Source organism: Electrona antarctica, assembly GCF_951216825.1.
Source record: "Electrona antarctica genome assembly, chromosome: 9".
NCBI classification, from domain to species: Eukaryota; Metazoa; Chordata; class Actinopteri; order Myctophiformes; family Myctophidae; genus Electrona; species Electrona antarctica.
The window spans coordinates 38,777,468-38,801,707 of record NC_136790.1 but is presented as its reverse complement, the minus strand read 5'-3'; the positions used below and the strand labels follow the sequence as shown (position 1 = coordinate 38,801,707).

Sequence of the window (24,240 nt, the reverse complement as noted above, 5' to 3'; positions counted from 1 at the left end):
ACTCAGCCAGGTGACAGCTGAGCCACCAACGCAGTAAGCACTATTACTACGGTATACCCCAACGGCAGCTCGGCCTATATCGACGGTCGACCACTCAACACACCAAACATTGGGTTACTTTCTTTTTGCAATTTATCTCAGGTCCATCAACTGAAAAGTGAAACATATTTTGCTGCCACCGAACAGAACGACGACCAGCTTTAGCAGTGCAAGCTTAGCGTTAGCTTCTTACATTGCCTATCAAACACACAAAAAACTGACAAGATTGAGAGACCTGCGGATACAGACAACACCAGGAGTCATGTCAGACCCTACGGGAGACCCGAGGCTGCTGGAGTCTAAACAGGCCAGCAAGGAGGTGAAGGAGAGCGAGAACGTGGCCGAAAAATACTCTGCTATGACGGTGTCGTCTGCCTTCAGTGCTGCTGTCCCGACCCACAAACCGGTTAAAAAGGTAAATGACGTATACTGACACAATAATGACACCCAACGGCCATGGGGAAGTTAGAGTGAAACATTCAACTTTTTTATGGTACTTGACTTGTTTTATGGAGACTAGAGCACCTGATTTGATTATGATTGCAACCTGTCACTTCTGTGGGCGGTTACAGTCTAGAATTATTAAAGGCAGATTGCGTCAAGTTCTGTCTGAAAAACAAAACAAAAAAACACTTGCAAAATGAATCACAAATGGTTTATGACTATGTTGTTATGCTACTGGACTTAGGGTCCCATAATGGCACAATAACAAAATATTAATGTGTGAAAATGATGTATATTTTTTGTTCAAGTTTTCTAATTTCCTCAGATGAAAAAGGAAGCAGCATTTCTATGAATGCATGGAATGAAATACAGCCAGGGAAATCTCATTACTGAATATCTGCAAGTTTACTAGTTTAAAGGTAGAGTAAGTGATATATTTTTCACTTTTTGTTAAATGGCACTATTCTGATAATCATCATAGGCCCTATAGCAAAGACCCATGTTACTGAACAAACACCCTGTGGCTGTAGGTGACAAGGGTCTCTCCAGCTCTTTAATTAACAGAAAATTCATTTTCAGGTAGGTAACAAAATATCAGCCAATCAGGAGAGAGTAGCCATTTATCAGCTTCCAATTTCACTTGTTTAATGTTTAATCTGTATTCTCTGTCCTGAAAGACTCCTGATTGGAGAAAATTGGTATCCCAACCTGAAAGTTCATGCAACAAACACTCTATAATATATTATAGAGCTATTTAACACTTATTTTAACCAAGGGAAATCAATTACCCTACATTTTAAGCTAGCCTGGTTTCTATAGCCTGATTCGCTGTGTGCCGTTCCGTGATTTGTTTTGTCACTTCTCTACTCAAAGGGACAAAACAAATCACGGAACGCAGCGAATCAGGCTACTAGCAGATTCACACTGAGTCCGATTTATTCGAACTGTTCACGAATACGGCCTGGTCCCTGCTGGCCATGATTCACCTTGGCCTTGCTTCTTCCGCACCCGAGCAGTGCACACTTCATTCAAATGTAATGGTGGCTTTCACATTGCAGCAATCCGTATCCGAGTACACTTCAATCGGTCCCGATGCGGTCCCGGGAACGGTTGGGTGATCTGCTCCCACGCAGCATTAACACTACCACAACATCTGCCAAGTGGTCCTGAGTGTGCATCCGGGACCATAGTGTGAATCTGCCCATAACCCATTTTGACCTGAGATCAGATTCTAAAAATGTCTCCTAAATCCTGACAGTCGATTTTTCAAAAATAGCAGACCTACAAGCTCGTAGCGCGGCACTTGGTGCCGCGCTATGAGCTTGTAGATCTGCTATTTTTCAATAGCTAAAGCATAACATAATGCTAACACCAAAAGGGGTTCCCGCCCAAAATGGGTAGCAGCAGGGCCAAGCTCAAATTAACGTCACACACAATCGACAATTCATTATGTAAAACCTTTGTGACAAAAATTTAAAAATTTGCTCCTAATGATTCACGAGATTTATTATTACAGTGTATAAGTAGACCTGAAAATGTACTGTATATTCTATTCTGACCTATTGTGTGTTACTAATTCAGTTTTTGGCATGGTTTTTGTAAAATATTAAGTTGATCACAATTAAGGTTATAGCATTTAGATTGTGGATTAGGCTATATATATTTTTACTTCTGTTTTTAACTCTTATGTGCTAATAAATCAAACAAAAACTGAATGAAATGTAGTATTATTGAAATAAGAGGTGATGGCAAAATAAAATGCCATAGTCCTGCATAAGTTCCTCCCGAAAATCCAACACACCACCATTTAAAGTTACTTACTTATACAATACTTTTGAATTCATAAACCGTATATGCAAAATGTACCTGAATTGTTAAACTATTAGCTAACCAGGAAATGGCTGAATAGCTTGTTCCAAATGAAGGGTTTTCAAAAAGAAGACTCAATAATTCTCTCAAGGAAGAAGGAAGAGTTGGGTTTTACAGTGTGTGACGCTGTAAAGCAAATAGTCTTCCTTTTGCACATTCTCAGCCAGTGAAAAAACCTCCCCCACAAAGGGTTGTTATATAATGCTTGATGTTGTGTACAAGATAAGCAGTACTGACAGCAGCAGTGAGTGCAGAAACGCCAACACAAGTCTGATGGGGAGATGAATCCTGCAGTCATGGAAAACGGCAACATGTTGATCTCATTGCTGATTAGAAGCTGAAATCTGTCAACTCAGTTTGGTGGTGTAAATGGTTAGGAGATCACCCAGACATGACCTTGGATGATCCATTGGAGTCCTTTGACCAGGGCTAAATACAGTGCAAAGCTAATTCCATCATTCACCTGCAGTGAACTTGTTTTTGAGAAAGGTTATCTCTAAAGCTGCCATGATCCTGACATTTTACTGGCCTAGTTCTAATGTATTTGTATTAATATGAGGCAATACACATCACTGAACATTTCAGTTTCCATATCATAAATGTGCTACATCACTAAATGTGGATACATCACTGAGGATACGTCCCAGTTGCATCCATGCGATGTATTTTCGTTCTGAGGTATTCTATTTATAGTGACTCATAGGAATAGACTATGTGACAACCAGGTATAGTCTGGTGACCACCGCAGAGACGGCTGACAGCCGAAATGTAGACGGCACCCCGGGAGCAGTATGGGTTAGCGCCCCAGCCTGCATCCTCCGTGAGGAGGAAGCCCAAAAAACCTTCGGTGAGGCCTTTAGGAGGGCCATTCGAGCCGCAAGTGGAGCCTGCAGTACTACCATTGCCCAGGTGGAGCCTGCAGAACCATTGCGGCTCAAGAATCCACCACTCCTGAATGAAGTGTCTGGTGCTGGGAGTCTGGTGCAACGCACAGGTCCTCACTGTACTCCTGGTGAGAGCAGGAGTGGACCTGGTGAGACGTAGGAGGGGCCCGGATAGGAGTCAACCCACAGAGCCTAGTCCCTCCACATACCAGAATTGTACCTCTACTGGGATGTAAGTCGGGAGTTGATCACCCCGGCTGGGTCACCCGAGTGAGGGGTATGATGTTCGCGAGACCCGAAACCCTGATGACCTTGGGATGCATCACTGAGGATACGTCCCAGTTGCATCCATGCGATGTATTTTCGTTCTGCTAGAGTTAAATAATGCAAAACAAAAAAAAAGACTAGTAGTCACTATTTTCTTGTGATTCGTCAGGGTTTATCTTGGCTGCAGTGGCGCACGCACGCACACACACACACACACACACACACACACACACACGCACACGCACACACACACACACACACACACACACACACACACACACAGCTCTGGCTGACTGAGAACTTGTGAGAAGGTGCTAGAATGTGTGCCTAGGCTATACTTGGGGAAACATGTGAAAACAATATATGACTTAAATGTTAGTTTTATCATTGTTGTGTGTTATTGTTTGTTGCATGCATACTCAACATGACTGGATTTTAGACCTAGATCCACTCAAGGATTTGATCCCCCTAATGCAGTAGAATGGAGAAACTCCAATCTATCTCTCTCTCTCTCTCTCTCTCTCTCTCTCTCTCTCGCTCTCTCTCTCTCTCTCACTCTCTCTCTCTGTGTCTCACACACACACACACACACACACACACACACACACACACACACACACACACACACACACACACACACACACACACACACACACACACACACACACACACACACAGACAGAGTGAATGTCTGTATACGCTGATTTATTCCGTAGTAATGAAATCTCCCTCTGCAATGATTCTTTCCATCTAAGGGTCATTTGCGTCATGGCAGAAGTACTGAGTGAATGGAAAATAGAAAGAGGACAAAACATTCCTGGTCCAGTCTGAAGTTATCTCAACATCTCAAGTTGCTTGGATTTGAACCTTTTATACAACCTTTATAACATAAGCAAAGATGTGTCTGAATGTATTGTTGATACTGGAGCAATAATAAGCTGACTATGCATGAAGCTAGATGTACCCAAAACATATTTTGCCTGCACTGGACAAATTCACTTTCAGGCGTGTGCTAGTGTTTCCCAAACAACGGGTCTGGGTCCATTTGTGGGTCACAGACCCATTTTAATGTCTCTTGTTTTGTTGTTTACGTTTATTCAAAAGATATTAAATGTAGCGTAAGTGATATTTATTGTTAAAATAAGTGTTAAATTGCTTTATATTCTGATAAAGGGCTGAATAACCAAAATCTGTCATGGAAAACACCCGGGCACAATTGTCACTTTGTCTATGTGAAAAGCTTAAAGCATAAAATAAGTCTTTATGCTGTTGTTTACTTATGAAAACCCAGTGTTTGCATGTACATGCAATGTGTGTGTACTTACTAGATTCTTTGAATGCTTGAAAGATTATTCCCTATCCCTATAACCATGTGTTGTGCAGTGTGGGTCAGTGCAAGCTGTGCAGCATGTCTTTTGTCTTGACTATGCAGGTTTCTGTGGCACAAGTCTAGAGTTAATCCACTTATTGGTCTATTTGTGGGCAACCAAAGAATTTGGTTGTGATAATTGTTGTGATATTAGCCCATGCACAGTACATCTTAGTCTATGTACTTGAACTTGAGATACAGTGTACGTGATATGTATTGTGTACTGCCGGTACTGTAGCATACTTTATAGATAGGCTACGAGAGACATCTAGGCGACAGCAAGGTCAGCCTTGCTGCAGTAGGCACGTTCTTCTGTCTCATATCTTATTGTTACGTCATTATGATCCAGCACTATATATGTTTCCTGTTTGTGTAATAAACTTTGTGAACCTTAGCGTGATACTGTCTCGTGTCTCGTTAATTTGTTCTCCCGGGTACCCGCCGGCCGCCGCCGCAGTCGCCGTACCAAAGGAATACTTCAACAGGATTGTCACACACCACCCAGCCTGCACACACTACCTGTCTGTCAGAACCAGACGAGGGTCCAGTATTTAGATTACAACAATAATGTGGCAGCATAGCATAGTTTCTTTTTTTTCAAAGGTATTGATATATTTGACTGTTGATTTATGTTGTTGATGAATTATGTTTTGAAGATTGGGGCGTTGCGAGAGGCAGGAAAGACAGGGGAATTGTACAAGACATGATGGAATTTGGATTTGAACAGGGGTTCTCACAAGTCGCGACTGCTTCCTGTAGTCAACGATTAGCTCTTTGGTCTTGTTGACATTGAGGGCAAGGATGCCCTCCTCCATTGTGTCTGCCAGGTTCTCCACCAGGTGATAATGTGCTTTTCTTGAGCACATTAATGTGCACAGCAAATATGGCAATCCAGCCATTACGTTTTGAAATGTGTTGTACTTCTTCACATAACCTCCTTGGCAGGAGTAATAAACAATGCAATAAACTATACCAGTATAAACACAATACTGCTCAATTGAACTGGTCTCTATTCTGACTGAGCTCTAAGCTTAGTGGGGAAACCTCCCACTGGGCACTAAATGTGGACTGCAATAATATTTGTTTCATACCCTACCCTTTACAACTAGACTCAGTGTCTTCCCATAAAAAACTATTGTTTCAATTCAATAACATCTGGGTATTCCTTCCCTTTCCATCAGCATATCCAGTTTGTGGATGACAAGCAGGACTTCAGTAGGTACCCTACTAAGTCTGGACGTCGCTCCCTCTCTCGCTCCATTTCTCAGTCATCCACAGACAGCTATGGCTCTGGTAAGAAAATCTGGCATTTTCACATCTGTGTTGATCTAATTTGTGCCTTTTGAATTAAATCTTTGTTCATTTCTAGGTACATTTAGGTAATGTATGTATTATTGAATTTGTAGACATGTGAAATGCATAACTAATAACTATGAGGTGATCATCGGAAACTAAACAGGCAATATAAGTATAAAACCTAACAAAGCATTGATGCACGCTGTAATTAAACTGCATGCATTTGTACGTTTCAAATTGATTATAATATTTTTTTTGGCCAAAATAAAAATTTCAGAACATTTTCAAATCCAGAATTTTCATATCCCCAGTATACTTCCATTACTGCCCCCACCACTAATGTGATGTTGGCAGAGAATTGTTGGTCATTCAAAGTCAAAGAGTCAGATGCTTTACTGACTTTTCACGGATAGTTTGCCAACAGCAGGCTTTAGTCGTGGAATATGTTTTATTTATTTTTTTCTTCAGGAAATTATAATGTGGCACTTCTTCTGAAACCAGTAAGACGCCTACGGGTGGGGCGAGGTCGCTTCTCACCCGTGTGCGTGCACGCATCCACCTGGGTGACAGCAGACTGCTGGGCGAGCGCTGGCGCTTTGGCATTAGGGCTCAGATCGACATATTACATTTATTCTGTACTGGCCATATATGGAGTGTGTCTTGAGTGTACAGGGTTTGATGAGGTCAGATCAACATATGGAATGTCAGAACAGGTCAGCTCCATATATGGAGATCTAAGGGTGGCAGCAGGGGCTGCACTAATAACTTTGGGCCAGGCCCGTCTAGAGTTGAAATGGACAGGTATCAGTCAAAAGGGAGACATCGAAGAGGAAGGATGGATGGGGAAGGAGCAACATATGGAATGTCAGAACAGGTCAGCTCCATATATGGAGATCTAAGGGTTTGAGGTTTGAAGTCAGATGTAGAGTTGCTGGCCAAAAGTATGGTATGGTATCATGTCAACCGCAAACTGAATGTCCATTAGTCACTTGATTTAACATCACAGGCTGTCCACAAGTTATTTCAACACACTTGTGTTTAACAGTATGTAATCTTATCTTACCTAATACTATCTATCCTTTTACCAACCCCCTCCTACAGCGGCATCATACACAGATAGCTCTGATGATGAGACCACACCACGAGACAAAACTCAGGTCAACTCCAAGGGCTGTATTGACTTCTGTATCAAGAACATCAAACAGGCAGAATTTGGAAGACGTGAGATTGAAATAGCAGAACAAGGTATGGTACAATGAGGTCAAACATTTTATTACATTTACTATTCAATAGGGAAGTTTGCCTATGGATAATGTGACATACACAATAAAATACACTATTAGCCTATTAGCAATTACCGTATTTAGTATGGCTAAGTCTCTATATTACATAATGAAAGAAGTAATGTATTTGTATCTTATTATTGTATTTATTTATTATTGTATACACTCTTTGACAACCTCCCACTTTTATATTGTCCCATTATCAGATATGTCAGCTCTGATTTCACTCAGGAAGAGAGCACAAGGCGAGAAACCACTGGCAGGGGCCAAAATCGTGGGCTGCACTCACATCACTGCTCAGACTGCAGTAAGTTACAACAGGGGTTCTCAACCCGTGGGTCGCGACCCCTCGGGGGGTCGCCAAATTATTTTGGGGGGTCCCCAAAACATTTAAAAAATAAAAAAAAAAGATTATTTTTTAAATTTTATTTTCACGATTTTTCAAAAATAGCAGACCTACAAGTTCATAGCGCGCCACTCGGTGGCGCGCTATGAGCTTGTAGATCTGCTATTTTTCAATAGCTAAATTATAACAATGCTTAAAACATCAAAAGGGGTTCCCGCCCTAACGAACGTTAACGCGTGTGTGTGTGTGTGTGTGTGTGTGTGTGTGTGTGTGTGTGTGTGTGTGTGTGTGTGTGTGTGTGTGTGTGTGTGTGTGTGTGTGTGTGTGTGTGTGTGTGTGTGTGTGTGTGTGTGTGTGTGTGTATTTTACTGTGGTTATTTTCTTAATGCACTTTATGTCTTAAGGTGCTGATTGAGACTTTGGTTGCCCTGGGGGCTCAGTGCAGATGGACGGCCTGCAACATATACTCTACACAGAATGAGGTGGCTGCTGCCCTTTCTGAAATTGGTAAGCAACAATGTCTGACAGTAACAGATTGGTAAGCAACACTGTGTGACGGTGGGTGACTTTCGCTATGGGAGCCATGAGGTCATACATTCCTTACAGTAGATACTGTTTAGTGTCTCTGAGTTAAGGCAATGGAATGAATTTAACTTTTTGATTCTTTCTTTTATATACAGTAGATGAGATGATCGGTGTATTGTTTCCTTTAGGGTAGAGCTGTGATTTGTCTTGTGACCGTCTTGTACTGTGCCCATTAAAACCCAGGAGACATTGTGTGGAAATGTTTTAATAAAGTCCCAGCAGATCACCCCTGCAGAGACAATGAAACATTTGACCTTTGTAAAGGAATAAAGCTACTAAAAGCCTTTTATCTGTGGTTGCTAGGTGCTGCTTGCATATGCATTACCAAGTAATTCTTTCATTGACTGACAGACACAGAGGCTCACAACATGACTTACTCATGGGAAAGGTTTTTCTGCTGGGCAAGGAAAGGACACCAGTTCATTCACTTGATTTTCTCTTGCAATTAGTTTTTGTCTGTGGTTATCCATGTATACTATGTTTATTCTGTGAATAGGACTGTATATTACTGACTAGGACTGTATGCATACCCTTTGGCTCCCTTGTGAATGTCACCAGTGTTTTGAATTGGATGGGCTGGACCTTTTGTTTTAAGATATTATGCCCGTTATGTTTCTAGGTGTGGCCGTTTTTGCTTGGAAGGGTGAATCCGAGGATGACTTTTGGTGGTGCATTGATCGCTGTGTCAGCGCAGATGGCTGGGAGCCTAACATGGTACCTATACAAACTTATCCAAGTTAGTTTGGATAACGGTATACAATGATATCCATCAGGAAATGGAATAGTGGGAGATGCTGTGGCTTATGATAAGATGGGATTTAAACCTAGTCAATCAATGTGCAATAGTATCCACTATACCTCTGTTGATTTATGTAACAAAATTTATGTTATGTTATGTTATGTTATGTTATGTTATGTTATGTTATGTTATGTTATGTTATGTTATGTTATGTTATGTTATGTTATGTTATGTTATGTTATGTTATTTCCTCCTTCCGTCTATGTTAGATACTTGATGATGGGGGGGATTTGACCCACTGGGTGTATAAGAAATACCCAAACGTATTCAAGAAAATCAGGGGCATTGTAGAGGAGAGTGTCACTGGGGTTCACAGGTGATTTATCTACTTGCACCCTTACACACATAGACTGAAAGACTTAACTTACAGGAGGTGAAAAGACTTACTATATCTTCTTCCTAGATTGTACCAGCTGTCTAAAGCTGGCAAATTGTGTGTGCCAGCCATGAATGTGAACGACTCTGTGACAAAGCAAAAGTTTGACAACCTGTACTGCTGCAGAGAGTCAATCCTGGATGGGTAAGTGGCGTCAATGCCGTCATGCTATGTCCATTACACTTTTAGGAGACTGAGTGTAGCCAATGGAACATACATTTCTTATGGGGCAATCGTAAACTCTCAAGACAGATTCAGAGCAGAGCAGAATCTGTTGGCAGCTCCTGTTACAACGTCTATAGTTGGGAATGTAAACAAAGAAGTGCAACCTTTGTGGGACCAAATGGGCAAACATACTGTTATCCACATTCTATTGGGCGCCGCCAATAGATAGAATAGATCAGGGGTGTCCAAAGTGCAGCCCGTGGACCAAATGCGGCCCTGGGACAAATTTCATACGGCCCGCAGCTTCATACCTGGATTGTAGATGAGACATTTGGACCTCACTGATCAAAAAAAAAGATCTTCTAGGCTAGGCAAAGGTTTTTTGCTTTTTTCACTGTCATCCTGGGATCCCTTAAAGGTATATTCAGTGATTTGACTTTTTTTCTGGATAATCCTCCCTACTATAGAGTGTGCTGACCATATAAGGAGTTCCTCCCTGTCCCCAGTGAGCCCCTGGGGTCAAAAAACCCTAGTTTCAGTTTTGGTGGCGGGTGGCAAAGCCTTCATCCAATCAGGATGAGAGGGGCCTTCCTCCAATCATGATCGAGTGGGGGCGGGCCTTGGTGCACATGCTGTTGGCCTGTTGCACTTCCCCCCACTGTAGAGCGTGCATGTGCACATTTTGTTACCGGGGCGGACTGGGTGGTTTTCCAAATCACCCAAATCACTGAATGCTCCTTTAAAGTTGGAAGCTGGTACACACCAACAAAACATAATAGAGTGATGACTGGAATCAAAACACAATTAAGGGCTTATATAGGCTTTTCTGTTGCTAAGGATTGGAATGATGTCTCTACGGTTGTTGTTATTGACCTTCTGTCTCTCATTCCTGTAGTTTGAAAAGAACCACCGATGTCATGTTTGGAGGAAAACAGGTGGTTGTTTGTGGATATGGAGAGGTAAGAGTACTTTCTTACAGTTGGACTTATACTCTGCACAACAGACTCTGATGTCTAAAATCTGACTTGTAAAAAGGACGGAAAAAAAGGTTGCATAGCTCGTAGTCACGAATCACGATGCAAAAAAACTTGTATTATACGAACGTTTCGGCAACAAAATGCCTTCTGGGTGAATGTAATGCACAATCTATGTAAAGCGCCTTGGATAAAGGCGCTATATAAATGCACCATTTACCATTTACCATTTACCTTCTGACTTGTGCCACTACTGTAAATATTGTACTGTCAACAGGAAAGAGAATACCAAGGTGACTAACCTGGCCCTACTGCCAGTGCAGGTTGATGGTACAGTAGATTGGTTTGTACAGTTACAGTAGACCGTAGACTCCTACAGGTTGTTACAATTCTGCAAAACAATGACACAGTATGGCTTCATCAGTTTATCTACATGACTGATGACGACATCAACATGGCATTCAGATTTAGTGCACTTATCTTAAAAGGCTTTGAAGGATTCTCACTGAGACGTTCTCTCTCACGTGTGTTATCTCTGGATGAGGGCCATCTGAACCTGTTCCATTGTACCCTGTCTTTGTGCCCTGTCCATTGTGCCCTGTCCATTGTACCCTGTCTTTGTGCCCTGTCCATTGTACCCTGTCTTTGTGCCCTGTCCATTGTGCCCTGTCCATTGTACCCTGTCTTTGTGCCCTGTCCATTGTACCCTGTCTTTGTGCCCTGTCCATTGTGCCCTCCCTGTCTTTGCAGGTCGGGAAAGGTTGCTCTGCTGCTCTGAAAGCTCTGGGAGGCATTGTCTACGTAACGGAGATTGATCCCATCTGTGCCCTGCAAGCCTGGTGAACTGATATATACAATGAATAAAGGTCATTTCAGATGGGCAGCGATTAATGCGCCTAGTAATTCATTTTCAATGAGACCGTGGATGCGTGGAGAAGTCGAGGGGAGACAACTCAAGTGTGTTTACGTGAGCGCGGTCCCGTGAAATTGACGCGCGCGTGCTCGTTTCGTGCACACGTCTGCGACTGACCAGACCTGAATTCTGCTTAGCTTTTTTTTTACGCTTGTGTTGTCGGACCCCTCATGAGCAGACCTGTCGTTGATCCAGGCGACGACGTCTGTGTTCATCGCTGCCCGTTTGAAAGGACCTTAAGACAGTGATACATACAGTACTACAGTTGGGTGCCACCGATATTGTCCCTTATCATTTGACCCATTTAGGCCTGACCTCAAAATTAAAAAAAATCCTTCTAAATCCTCCAGTTTTCTGAAATAAATATTTTCACGATTTTTCAAAAATAGCAGACCTACAAGCTCATAGCGCGCCACTCGGTGGCGCGCTATGAGCTTGTAGATCTGCTATTTTTCAATAGGTAAATTATAACATAATGTTTAAAACACCAAAAGGGTGAAGTTGTTTGTGTGTATGAGTGTATAATATATATATATATTTTGTGAAGGTATGAAACAGCTGAGGTTGTGTAAAAAAAAGAAAAAAAAGCAGTTGTAAGAAAAATGTATGCTTTTAATTCTGTGAAGTTGCCTAAACTGAAATAAAAACAAAGTTAAAAAAAAAAAAACACCAAAAGGGGTTTTGCGCAGATCACGCAAACCTCAGCAAAAAGAAAAGGACAATATCGATGGCCTCCAACTGTATATCAGTGTCTGTCCATATCTTGATATGCACAGTTATTCAGATGCATTCCAATTAAGAGATATGCTGTTCCAGGGGAACTCATGCATCAAGCTAAGCAAATATGCTTGTGCTTTTCTCTTGTTCTGTTTGAGCAGTATGGACGGTTTCCGGGTGCTCAAGCTCAATGAAATTATCCGCCAAGTAGACGTGATCATCACATGCACTGGTAACTATGTTTCAATACAAGACTTATATTATGCAGTTAATTTATTCATACAACAGTGACCGTCAGCAAACAGCATATCTACAAGCTCATGACGTGTTACATTGTGAGCTTGTAGTTCTGCTATTTTCACCAATTTTCACACGATTAAGCACAAATCCAGCTTTACTGTGTATGCAACCACTTGTTCAGATTTGGGTTGACATTCATAGCTGCTTTCATTCTGTCTGCTTTGGTAAATCAATAATAAAGGTACAAGTATTGTTTTTCTTCATTAATCTGAGGTATGTTATGGTGTAGGCAATAAAAATGTTGTGACCAGAGACCAGCTGGATAGGATGAAGAATGGGACCATTGTGTGCAACATGGGCCACTCTAATACTGAGATTGATGTGGTGAGCAACATTTGTATTCTCGGATGGACTATGACATTCAGAATGTAAAAGCTATGAAGAAATGTGTATCTAAAGCATTCATTCAAGTTATCTTTTAAAGTTGAATCAATCTGAGCTTTTATTTTGAATTGGCTTTGCAGCATAGTGTACTTTTCACATTCATAATCCAGAGATTCATAATTCAGAAATGGAATGTGTGCAGGTAGCTGCACCCTCTAAAGCCCTAACCACACCAAAAGGTCACCATGCAACTCCTTCGGTCCAAACGGTTGCAAGGAGTTAACGCTAAAACCGTCTCGACCCTTTGGTGTGGTTTGGGCCATTGAATTCCATGTGTTGAATCACTAGGGTCAACGTGGGTCAACGTGCAACAAGACATCACACCGCAGGGACAATGCTAAAACCGTCTTCACCCTTTTGGTGTAGTTAGGGCTTAACAGCAATTACAACACCACTAGACAAAAGTTCTCAATCTCACAAATTATGAATAGTATTTTACAGTTGCCTCTTGACGACTGATATTGTTTCTCTAGGCAAGCCTTCGGACCCCTGAATTGACCTGGGAGAGAGTGCGTTCTCAGGTGGATCATGTTATCTGGCCCGATGGCAAGAGAGTCATCCTACTCGCTGAGGTGAAACTCCTGTTTTACCTCTGTTGTTTCAAAACTAGAGATGCAACCGATAAAAATAAATAAATATACACACACACACACACGCACACACACACACACACACACACACATATATATATATATATATATACGCCACAAGCACCGACACCCCCGCACGCACACACGGGCCACGGAACACTGTTGCCAGGTCTATGCAAACAAGCCCAGAAAAAATGCCATACAACACGCTACTCACACACACTACTACAACACGCTTAAAACTCGCGGACCTGGCAACACTCCATCCTTTTTTTTGGGCTACTGTTGCTAATTTGTTGCCACGTCTATGAAAACAAGCACAGAAAAAATGCCATTCAACACGCTACTTACACACACTACCACTCGCTTACAATACGCGGACCTGGCAACACTATATTCCCTCTCCCATTTGCTCAAAGCCCACGAGCTTTTATGTTACGTATCTCACATCCGGATGCACCACCGGACGTTACACACTACACACACACACATTAGGATAACAACAAGACGAACGCTTGCCAGCCACACACACACACACACACACACGCTTGCCAGCCACACACACACACACACACACACACACACACACACACACACACACACGCTTGCCAGCCACACACACACACACACACACACACTGTACAGCCTGCCGGAAAACAAAAGTAGACGAAGAAGAACAACAACACACCGCACACACTGATTCTAACTTGGATGGAGAGCGCCGCGATTACATACACAGTTAAAACTAGAAAAAGTGCCCTTCCGGGCACAGGTCTCCACCAGGAGGATAGGAGTGTGTGTGATGTTTGGCAAAATGTTTAGGAGATGTTTTTTTTAATTTGTTTTTGCAACAATTTTCTTCATTTTGTTGAGGAAATGCAGAGCCAGATCACTCATAGCATCTCTGAGGATAGAATTCTGGATGAGCAGGACATGTGCAGCATTTTGTACAAAACGGGCCACTCCTGAAAAATTTGGAAGGCAATCTTAGCCAATCAGTGTACAATCTGAGAAATCCAACAGACTCGTCTTGATCACATGACTACAGAGATCATGTGTACCGATTGCCATTTCTTCATACGCCTTTGATGGCAATTGGATGATTTGAGGCATTTTGTTCCAAAAATGTGTTTTGCAAAAATCAACCTGTTGGTGGCGCTATAACAGGCCAATGTGAAAAGGGTGGGATATATTCCTCAGCCTAGTAAGAAAATGTGTGAAAGATTTCACGTAAATTGCATGCTGCGTTCATGATTTGAGGCTATTGTTCAAAACGGGGCAATCTTGCAAACTGTGAAAGCCAATTATAGGCAATTAGGATGGAATATGAAATATCAGACAGATCCGACTTGAGCACATGACCATAGAGATACTGTGTAACGATTTGTGAGATTTTTGGACAGAATCTGGAGGAGTAATATCCAAAAATGTGTTTTACAAAAGTCGGCCTCCTGGTGGCGCTATAAAAGGCAGATGCGGAAAATGCAGGTCAAAGGTTTGTCCTTGGCCTCTAGGGAGTGTGCATGCAACGTTTCAAGCAGATCGGTGCAGTTTTAGGTAAAACATGTGAAAAGCTGCCTCATGGTGGCGCTATAACAGGCCGTTCTGGAAAATGTGGGGCAGAGGTTCATCGTTGGCATCCAGGGAGTATGTGTGCAAAGTTTGGCATCGGCCGGGTTAACGGTGCCGGAGATTAGCTGTACACAGACGGACGGAAGGAAGGACGGACGGACACACACACGGACGGACGGACACACGGACGGAGTGCAAAACATACTCTCTCCCCATGCCTTCGGCCTGGTGGAGACAATAATGCAAACGCGACAATTGCGCGAACGACTGCGTCGACACCTGGCGTGGAACAAACGGGACGAACCGAGGCGCATATATGGATAAGAACAACAACACTAACACTACACGCGTGTGCGCGCACGCGCTGCAACACAAAACAGCTGCATACAACGCGTGTCACTGTGGACTTCTGTATCGCAACGCGGGGCAACGCAACTCTGGGATGAGCGGGCCAAAGGCCCGCAAAATTCTAGTATATATATATATGTAATCCTATTTGAAAGATATCACCTCATGGCAACTTTTGCTCAATGTATTTAGGGTCGTCTACTGAACCTCAGCTGCTCCACTGTCCCCACCTTTGTCTTGTCCATCACAGCCACCACTCAGGTAACACAGTCACTTTATAAACTGTACCATGGCATCTCTACCTACTGCCTACTACACAGTAAGCCGTACAGTAACAAATCAATAGAAGCTCAGCCCCCTCATTTGCTGTAATAATTAGTAGAAATGTATAGGCTACTTCATCGTGGCCCTAGAACACTCATATTTGGTGAGTGACGTGGTCATTCAACAAAGCGTAAATGGTAACCCTTCATTTTACGGTACGGTAATTACCAAGTAACTACCAGGTAATTACCTGGTAGTAATAGGTAAGTACCTGGTATTACCTGGTAACAACCAGGTAGTAGTTATAAGTATTTACCCATTAATTACCTGGTAATTACATGGTAACTTCCAGATACATTACTCAGTAATTACTATGTAATTACCAAGTATTACCCAGTATGTATAACTATTTACTGTATAATCTCCTGGTAATTATATGGAACTTACCATGCCAAATGACACACTGGTTGCCAGGTAATTACCAAGTATGTTCCTGACAATTACCAGGTATTTATACGTTTTTACTATGTAATTACCAGCTAACTACCCGGTATTTATAAGTATTTACTCTGCAACCAGGCACGATACCCTGGTTGCAGGTACTATAGGTATGTAGGTACTATAGGTATACCAAGTATTTTCAACAACTACCAGGTATTTACTCTGCTACCAGGCAAGTTACCCAGTAGGTACTAGGTCATTACCAAGTAGTTTCCTGACAACTACCAGGTAATAACATGGTAACTGTATTCACTGTGTTTACATGGGAACTACCCATGAAACACGTGGGTAGTAGCCTACCAGGAAATAACCAGTTGTTACTAGGTAATTTCCTGACAACTACCATGTAATTACCTGATAAGTACCCAGTAAGGAACAGTACAGTTCCTCCTTTCTTACTGGATACCTATCAGGTATTTACATGGTAGTTGTCAGGAAATTACCTAGTAACAACTGGTCATTTCCTGGTAGGCTACCCATGCGTTTACATGGGTAGTACCCATGTAAACACAGTGATTACAGTTACCATGTAATTACCTGGTAGTTGTCAGGAAAATTACCAGTTGTTACTAGGTACTTTCCTGACAACTACCATGTAATTACCTGATAGGTATCCAGTAAGAAAGGAGGAACTGTACTGTGAAAGGAAGTGTGCTCTATTTCCATGATATTACCATGTACCTACCTGGTAATTGTAGATTATAATCCTCCCCATTACCCATCAGGGTGTATTTTGAACTTTGAACTTTGAATTTTGAACTGGCAATAACTGTTAATTACCAGGTATTTACTGTGTAAATTAACAGGTAAAACCAAGCAAGTTACCGTGTAAGAAAGGTGCAGTTCCACCTTTCTTACACGGTAACTTGCTTGGTTTTACCTGTTCATTTACACAGTAAATAATTGGTAATTAACAGTTATTGCCAGTTCAAAATTCAAAGTTCAAAGTTCAAAGTTCAAAATACAAAAAATACGTTTACATGGGTACTACCCATGGCAATAACTGTTAATTACCAGGTATTTACTGTGTAAATTAACAGGTAAAACCTTGCAAGTTACCGTGTAAGAAAGGTGGAACTGTACTGTGAAAGGAAGCGTGGTTTGTTTCCATAATATTACCCTGTACTTTCACTGTAACAAACCACGCTTCCTTTCACAGTACAATTCCACCTTTCTTACACGGTAACTTGCTTGGTTTTACCTGTTAATTTACACAGTAAATACCTGGTAATTAACAGTTATTGCCAGTTCAAAATTCAAAGTTCAAAGTTCAAAGTTCAAAATACACCCTGATGGGTAGTGGGGAGGATTATAATCTACAATTACCAGGTAGGTACATGGTAATATCATGGAAATAGAGCACACTTCCTTTCACAGTACAGTTCCTCCTTTCTTACTGGATACCTATCAGGTAATTACATGGTAGTTGTCAGGAAATTACCTAGTAACAACTGGTAATTCTCCTGACAACTACCAGGTAATTACATGGTAACTGTAATCACTGTAAACGCATGGGTAGCCTACCAGGAAATGACCAGTTGTTACTAGGTAATTTCCTGACAACTACCATGTAATTACCTGATAGGTATCCAGTAAGAAAGGAGGAACTGTACTGTTCCTTACTGGGTACTTATCAGGTAATTACATGGTAGTTGTCAGGAAATTACCTAGTAACAACTGGTAATTCCCTGGTAGGCTACTGCCCACGTGTTTCATGGGTAGTACCCATGTAAACACAGTGAATACAGTTACCTACCTGGTAGTTGTCAGGAAAATACTTGGTAATGACCTAGTACCTACTGGGTAACTTGCCTGGTAGCAGAGTAAATACCTGGTAGTTGTTGAAAATACTTGGTATACCTATAGTACCTATAGTACCTGCAACCAGGGTATCGTGCCTGGTTGCAGAGTAAATACTTATAAATACCGGGTAGTTAGCTGGTAATTACATAGTAAAAACGTATAAATACCTGGTAATTGTCAGGAACATACTTGGTAATTACCTGGCAACCAGTGTTTCATTTACCATGGTAAGTTCCATATAATTACCAGGAGATTATACAGTAAATAGTTATACATACTGGGTAATACTTGGTAATTACATAGTAATTACTGAGTAATGTATCTGGAAGTTACCATGTAATTACCAGGTAATCAATGGGTAAATACTTATAACTACTATACCTGGTTGTTACCAGGTAATACCAGGTACTTACCTATTATTACCAGGTAATTACCTGGTAGTTACCTGGTAATTACCGTACCGTAAAATGAAGGGTTACCGAGTAAATATGCTCCTGGTGAAATGTGAGGACTTGAGTTCGAGTCCAACTCCTTTCATGTCTCCCATGTCTCCCCTCTGCCCTCGGTTTCCTATCTCTACATTCAACTAAATAAATTAAGCCACCATGGTATCTTGAGCTGAGCTGAATTGCCTTTGAATGCTTTGTTAGAAAATAATAAGTGAATTTGAGGGTATAACATAATAATGCAAAAGAATATTGATGACACTGATGCGCTGTATGTTTGCAGGCACTTGCCCTCATTGAGTTGTACAATGCCCCAGAAGGACGCTACAAACAGGATGTTTACCTGCTGCCTAAGAAGATGGGTGAGGATCAAGAATACTTGTTTTGTTATCAAATGTTTTTTATTTAAGACAAAATAGCACAATAAAACATGTTAACACCATGAATGAATAAAGAAAACAAAACAAGTAACACGTACAACAGCAAAAGAAAGGAACACAAAAACAAACAACAAACAATCCCACCCACCCCTCCCCCCGGGACCAAAGATGCCACAAAATGCACACCTGCGTCAAGACTCCTACCACTGTGCAATGGGAAGAAAATAAAAATAATAAGACTAAATCATGTCCTTCACCAAATCTGCAATACCAGACCAAATATTAATGTTTTCCTCTTTCGCTCTGTGTAATCTTGCGGTTGACATTTCCAGATAGATGATATCTAGAAAGGTCAAAGCTCATTGGCGAAATGTCAATGTATGAGGCGGTTTCCAGTGCGAAGCAACCATCTTCTTTGCAGCCGTTACCCCAGCAAAGAAGACACGGATACGGGTGTTATTTAATGGCAATTGGGATACATCGTTTAATATGAATAGAGATGGGGAGGGTGTAATATTAATTTGTAAAATAATCGAAAGATTAGCAGCAACCAAATTCCAAAATGTGAGAACACTCGGACACTCCCAAAGCATATGAAAGAATGTACCTATGGTGTTCCAAGTGCAGAAAGTGCAGTTGGGATTATTTAAAATCCTCATAGCACACAATCTACGGGGGGTCAAGTACGTCCGATGAACAAAATTTAGATTAATTCAGGATTCCTAGAAGACAGCATAACATTAGACCACATTGTATCCCAGCTCCAATCTGAATAATTCCTCCATACAGTATCAACAGGCAAGGTCCCATAACTAGTTTCTAATAAAAAAGCATACAATATGGAAACAAAACCTCTTGATCAAACATCACAGATAAGTCTATGCAAAGGGTGCATTGCAAGGGGGGCCTGCCATGGAACCCCATAAGTCCTCATGGCAGTTCTCAGTTGTAAATAGAAAAAAAGAGTTACCAGGCAAGTTAAAAATATCACATAAATTCTGAAAAGAACGTAAACCATTGTCATCAAATAAATCACCCAAAGTATGAATCCCCTTGGAACTCCATCTGGGAAAACGAATAGGACGTTCATCCAAAAGCAAACCATCATTGTTGAACACTGGGGGAAACAAATTCCATTTCAAATCAATCTTGCACAATTTTTCAGCCGCTCTCCACACTGTTCCAACTGAGAAACGATTGGCCCAAAAGGATCAAGAATACTTAACTACCTTGGGTTGGAAATGTTATCTTCAAACTAAGTTATCATTGATATTTGGCTTCAATTACATGCTGTGCTGCACTTTTTTTACTTTGATATCTTACAATTTCCTTTAACATTAAACCAGCTAATTCCCTTTAGTGTATGTGATAATGCAAGTCATACTTTGATGGTTTTGTACAAATAACGCCAAGTGACAGTATGGATAAAGCACTTTTTAAATGGATTAATATAATATTATACCTTCCTCCATAATCGTGTTGTGTATTTCAGATGAGTATGTTGCCAGCTTGCATCTGGCTACTTTTGACGCCCACCTTACAGAGCTCTCTGATGAACAAGCCAAGTACTTGGGTCTGAACAAGAATGGCCCTTTTAAACCCAACTACTACAGGTACTTTAATAATAGTCTCCCCTTTTACTTGCATTGCGCAGTGAAACGGGTCTCACGTATACGGTACACAGATATCCTTGCATTTATACATACTTTAAAAACGACCTAACAATACTTAAAATAGAGTATATCTTTAGTCTTTACTAACTTTTTCCATTTGTTTTCATAGGTATTAGTTTGCATGGGCGAACCAGGTCCCAGCAAAGCACAGCGTGGTCAATACCACACCAGAAGATAAATGGAAGTTTTATATTTAGTATTTTATTGACTCACAAGACAGTGAAGACACAAGTGTTTATTTAGCTGTATTTCATTAGACACAGCAACTTTGCCTTGACACATGATGAATGACCAGCACCACTTGCGTATAGAGTATACTATACAGATACACTGCTGCCTGTTTGAGGTTTTATTTTCTGTTCATTGTCTGTTTTCATATACCACTACTATACTGTATATTTTAGAGATAATATGATTAATATTGAATTGTGCCAAATTGATTGTGGGGAAAAGGTTATTTTGAAATTGACACTTCAATGTCAATACAATCATTATTTGAATTACATTCCAGCAAAGAGAGACTACAGTGGTAAAACTAAATTTAGTTTAATTCACAATATGATCCTGATGTTATTGGGTTTTTTGTTTGTTTGTTTTTTCTTTTCTTTTTTTATTCATTTTTTATTTTAACTATGACAATATTATTTTGCCCTAAATCTAATTTGCTGAACTAATATCCAGGTCTTTCGTTTTAACCAGTCACACCATGGGGTCAGGTCGACATTTGTAGTATTATAATAATTTGTACTAGTCTAGTGATTTTCTGCCCAGAGCAAGTTGATCGTGGCTGCTATGTTTTCTGTGTACTTGAATGACAGGCAATGTCTGGTGTCAGTAATTGGCAATTACAGATTGCCCAGTTCTGGTAGATACAGAACGCTTGAGATTATCTTCAACATCAGATTAAGCATGCAAATCAAATCTTCTTTATTAAGTTTTAAACCAAATAGAAATAGACTCAAGATGAGAAATGTGTTATTTTCCATCAAAACGTTTGATAATGCCATTGTGCATGGCTAGCTACTGTAGTTTGCTATTGTGTTTTCTGTTTTGTGTATTCATAACCATCCATTCTCAGTTTCTCACCTTATTATAAAAAACATTCATGGTACTACTTTTAGACACAAATGTTAGACTTTTCTTTTGTACTAAGTTAGTGTCCACATTGGGTGACTTGTATTTTGGCACATTTTATAGTGATTGTGCAAGGGTTTCTCAGAAATTGCATGCATCTTGGCACATATTGGCTATACTTGTTTGTACCTACTCTATATTCAATTTCTGTACCAGTTTAGAAATTGGAGGGGCGTCTAAGTGGGGTAGGGGTCAATTTCTTAAATTCCTTTACCTTGTTTTAATATATCATTATCGTTGCTGTCGTGGAGAAACTGAGAAAAGGTTAAAATGTTGTTAAATCACTATATCCTGATAGTAATCATTGCTATAGAATGTTTGTTCAGTAGCAGGGGTCTTCATGTCTCTCCAGCTCTTTAATAAACAGAAAATACATTTTCAGGTAGGTGACACATTATGAGAGAGAGAGAGAGAGAGAGAGAGAGAGAGAGAGAGAGAAGAGAGATGTGCTCAATGTAGTACTAGAAACTGGAGAGAGAGCTTAGAGAATTGCCCAATGTAGTACTACTTATTTTGCAATATCCTGGAATTGCTATGCAGCAGTGTCTTTTAATTTATCTTCTGTGTTCTGTCTATGGCTTTTAGATGTACACAAGTTAAGTATGTATTACAGTAAAATAATTTACAAGAAAGTACTTTTAGACATTATTTCTTTGAAACATTTAAACCTTGGTTTTAATATAATTGGATTATTGTTATTTTGCATAATTGTGTAATGCATCTTGTTTATCTGTATTTTTTTATCTGCATCTGTATTTTCTGAGATATGTACTCACATTATTTTATTTTTTAAAAAATATACTGTACATGGACTGGCAAAATGGCTTGAATTTCATTACTTTTTTTTTTTAAAGAACAACAAATAGTTTATTCTAGATGTGTTTATTTTAATGACTTCTGAATGTTGAAGGAGACAGTTTGGCTATTATCTGAGGTGAATATACAGTATATACCACTGTGACAGGTGCACCCAATTTGTTTCAGTTTTTAAATTGAATTACTTTACTTTTCATTATGAAGTTAGTTATGAACAGAAACATAAAAAATGTTTATGTACAATAATATATAACCACGTGAACGTGTGAACACAATCAATGTCAATTTTATTTCATTGAACACGACTAACACTTACAAATGAAGTATCTGTTTTCATGGGTGTGTCTTTTTTTGTATAAGCTTTTCAATTCATGTGCGTAGATCCTATTTTAATAAACAAAAAATGATTTAATTTGAAACTGGCACATGTCACATTTATTGGGATTCATCTACCTCTGAGTAGACCAACTGACTCACCTCAACTGCTGAGGCTCAGTCAGCACTGTCTCAGCACCACCTACTGTTGTGTGTGCAAAAGTTAAGGCTCAGATTCTGTCACATTTTGTGAAGTTGGCTGCATTGACAGATTTGAAAGGTTGTAAAGGCTCATTCATAGTCTGGATTTTCGGTGGTGGGGTGACCACCGAACTACAACATGACGTCACGAGCTGCGGAGCAAACCACCGCCACCGCCCCAGCCCTTCTCTCTATTTTTACTCACCACCTCTCAACGTTATTTCAGCTCCGGTGGTCACCTCACCACCGAAAATCCAGACTATGAATGAGCCTTAACTGAGTTGTCAAAAATTAAATGAATAAAAAAATAGTAGGCCTACATGGTTAGGCCTATTTTTTACCAGCTGCTGTGTAAGCACAGCTGGTCAATGTTCTCATGGGTGTAAGCACACTTGGGTGTCAAGGCGTGGAAAAAAGCCACTTGTGGCAGGCGTCTCTTCCTGGTTTTTAGACCGCTGGTGGATGGAAATGAAGCTCCACCCACACAGCAGAATGCCGCGTCGGCCAGATTCCCGGAAACGCTTGTCCCCGTGGCATTCTGCCACGTGGGTGGAGCTTCATTTCCATCCACCAGCTGTCTAAAAACCAGGAAGAGACGCCTGACACGAGCAGCTTTTGGCATCTTCGTGACGCTACAGTCAGTGGTGTCATGGTGTTTTTTTACTGGTACCACAGCGTTTTAATGACGTCACATGCACGCGTGCACGCTCAGGTATAAACAGTTAAAGCTGTCCTGTCCTGTTGTTATGCAAATTAAGTAGTAGCCATTTGATTCGGCACGGTACTTGACACGGCGTGAAAATAGGGGGGGGGGGGGGGGGGTACTTGGTGCGTCTTGGAAAGTCTGGTGACGCGATCGAGGTTGATTAGGTGCGTCTTCTCTTGAATCTAGGGGGACGCGTTCTAGCGTGCACGCACATCTACCGTTCCGTTCCATCTCTGCACGTGCACGTCAAAAATTACTGGTACCACGGCGTGGTACTGCGTTCTACGAACATGACACCACTGGCTACAGTGTGCCTGCACTGTCTGCGGTGCTTTCACGCCCACTTGCTGTAGTTGAGAGACCTATGTTTCTCATTGGCTGTACTGACAACCTATCGTCCAGATTGGCTGCCTCGTCTCTAGGCAACAACACACGTTTAGCCTCTACCTCTCAGCCATGGTATATAATGCAGCTGGTAATT

The 24,240-nt window shown here is 40.9% G+C and overlaps 1 protein-coding gene across 2 annotated transcripts; it reads left to right on the top strand.

Annotated features, from left to right (window-relative positions):
* The first annotated feature begins 30 nt into the window (after positions 1-30).
* LOC306928944 (S-adenosylhomocysteine hydrolase-like protein 1) lies at positions 31-22,956 on the top strand. 2 transcript variants are annotated; one of them, XM_079509265.1, is made up of 17 exons: positions 31-454; positions 6,054-6,165; positions 7,270-7,413; positions 7,658-7,758; positions 8,202-8,304; positions 9,002-9,096; positions 9,391-9,497; positions 9,585-9,701; positions 10,618-10,681; positions 11,447-11,535; positions 12,488-12,558; positions 12,856-12,950; positions 13,484-13,582; positions 15,713-15,781; positions 18,818-18,896; positions 20,407-20,527; positions 20,697-22,956. In XM_079509265.1, the coding sequence occupies exons 1-17, from the start codon at positions 302-304 to the stop codon at positions 20,701-20,703; spliced, it is 1,626 nt and encodes a 541-aa protein (XP_079365391.1). In that variant the 5' UTR covers positions 31-301; the 3' UTR covers positions 20,704-22,956. The 2 variants fall into 2 exon arrangements, with proteins under 2 accessions (XP_079365391.1, XP_079365392.1); XM_079509266.1 differs by lacking the exon at positions 31-454 and adding an exon at positions 5,339-5,475.
* Positions 22,957-24,240: the final 1,284 nt, after the last annotated feature.

Bases quoted from the DNA above. Each gene is read 5' to 3' on its own strand.
- LOC306928944 (XM_079509265.1), top strand. From the start codon at position 302: ATGTCAGACCCTACGGGAGACCCGAGGCTGCTGGAGTCTAAACAGGCC. The intron at 6,166-7,269 runs GTAAGAAAATCT...CCCCTCCTACAG, and splicing joins CACAGACAGCTATGGCTCTG to CGGCATCATACACAGATAGC. The intron at 7,414-7,657 runs GTATGGTACAAT...TCCCATTATCAG, and splicing joins GATTGAAATAGCAGAACAAG to ATATGTCAGCTCTGATTTCA.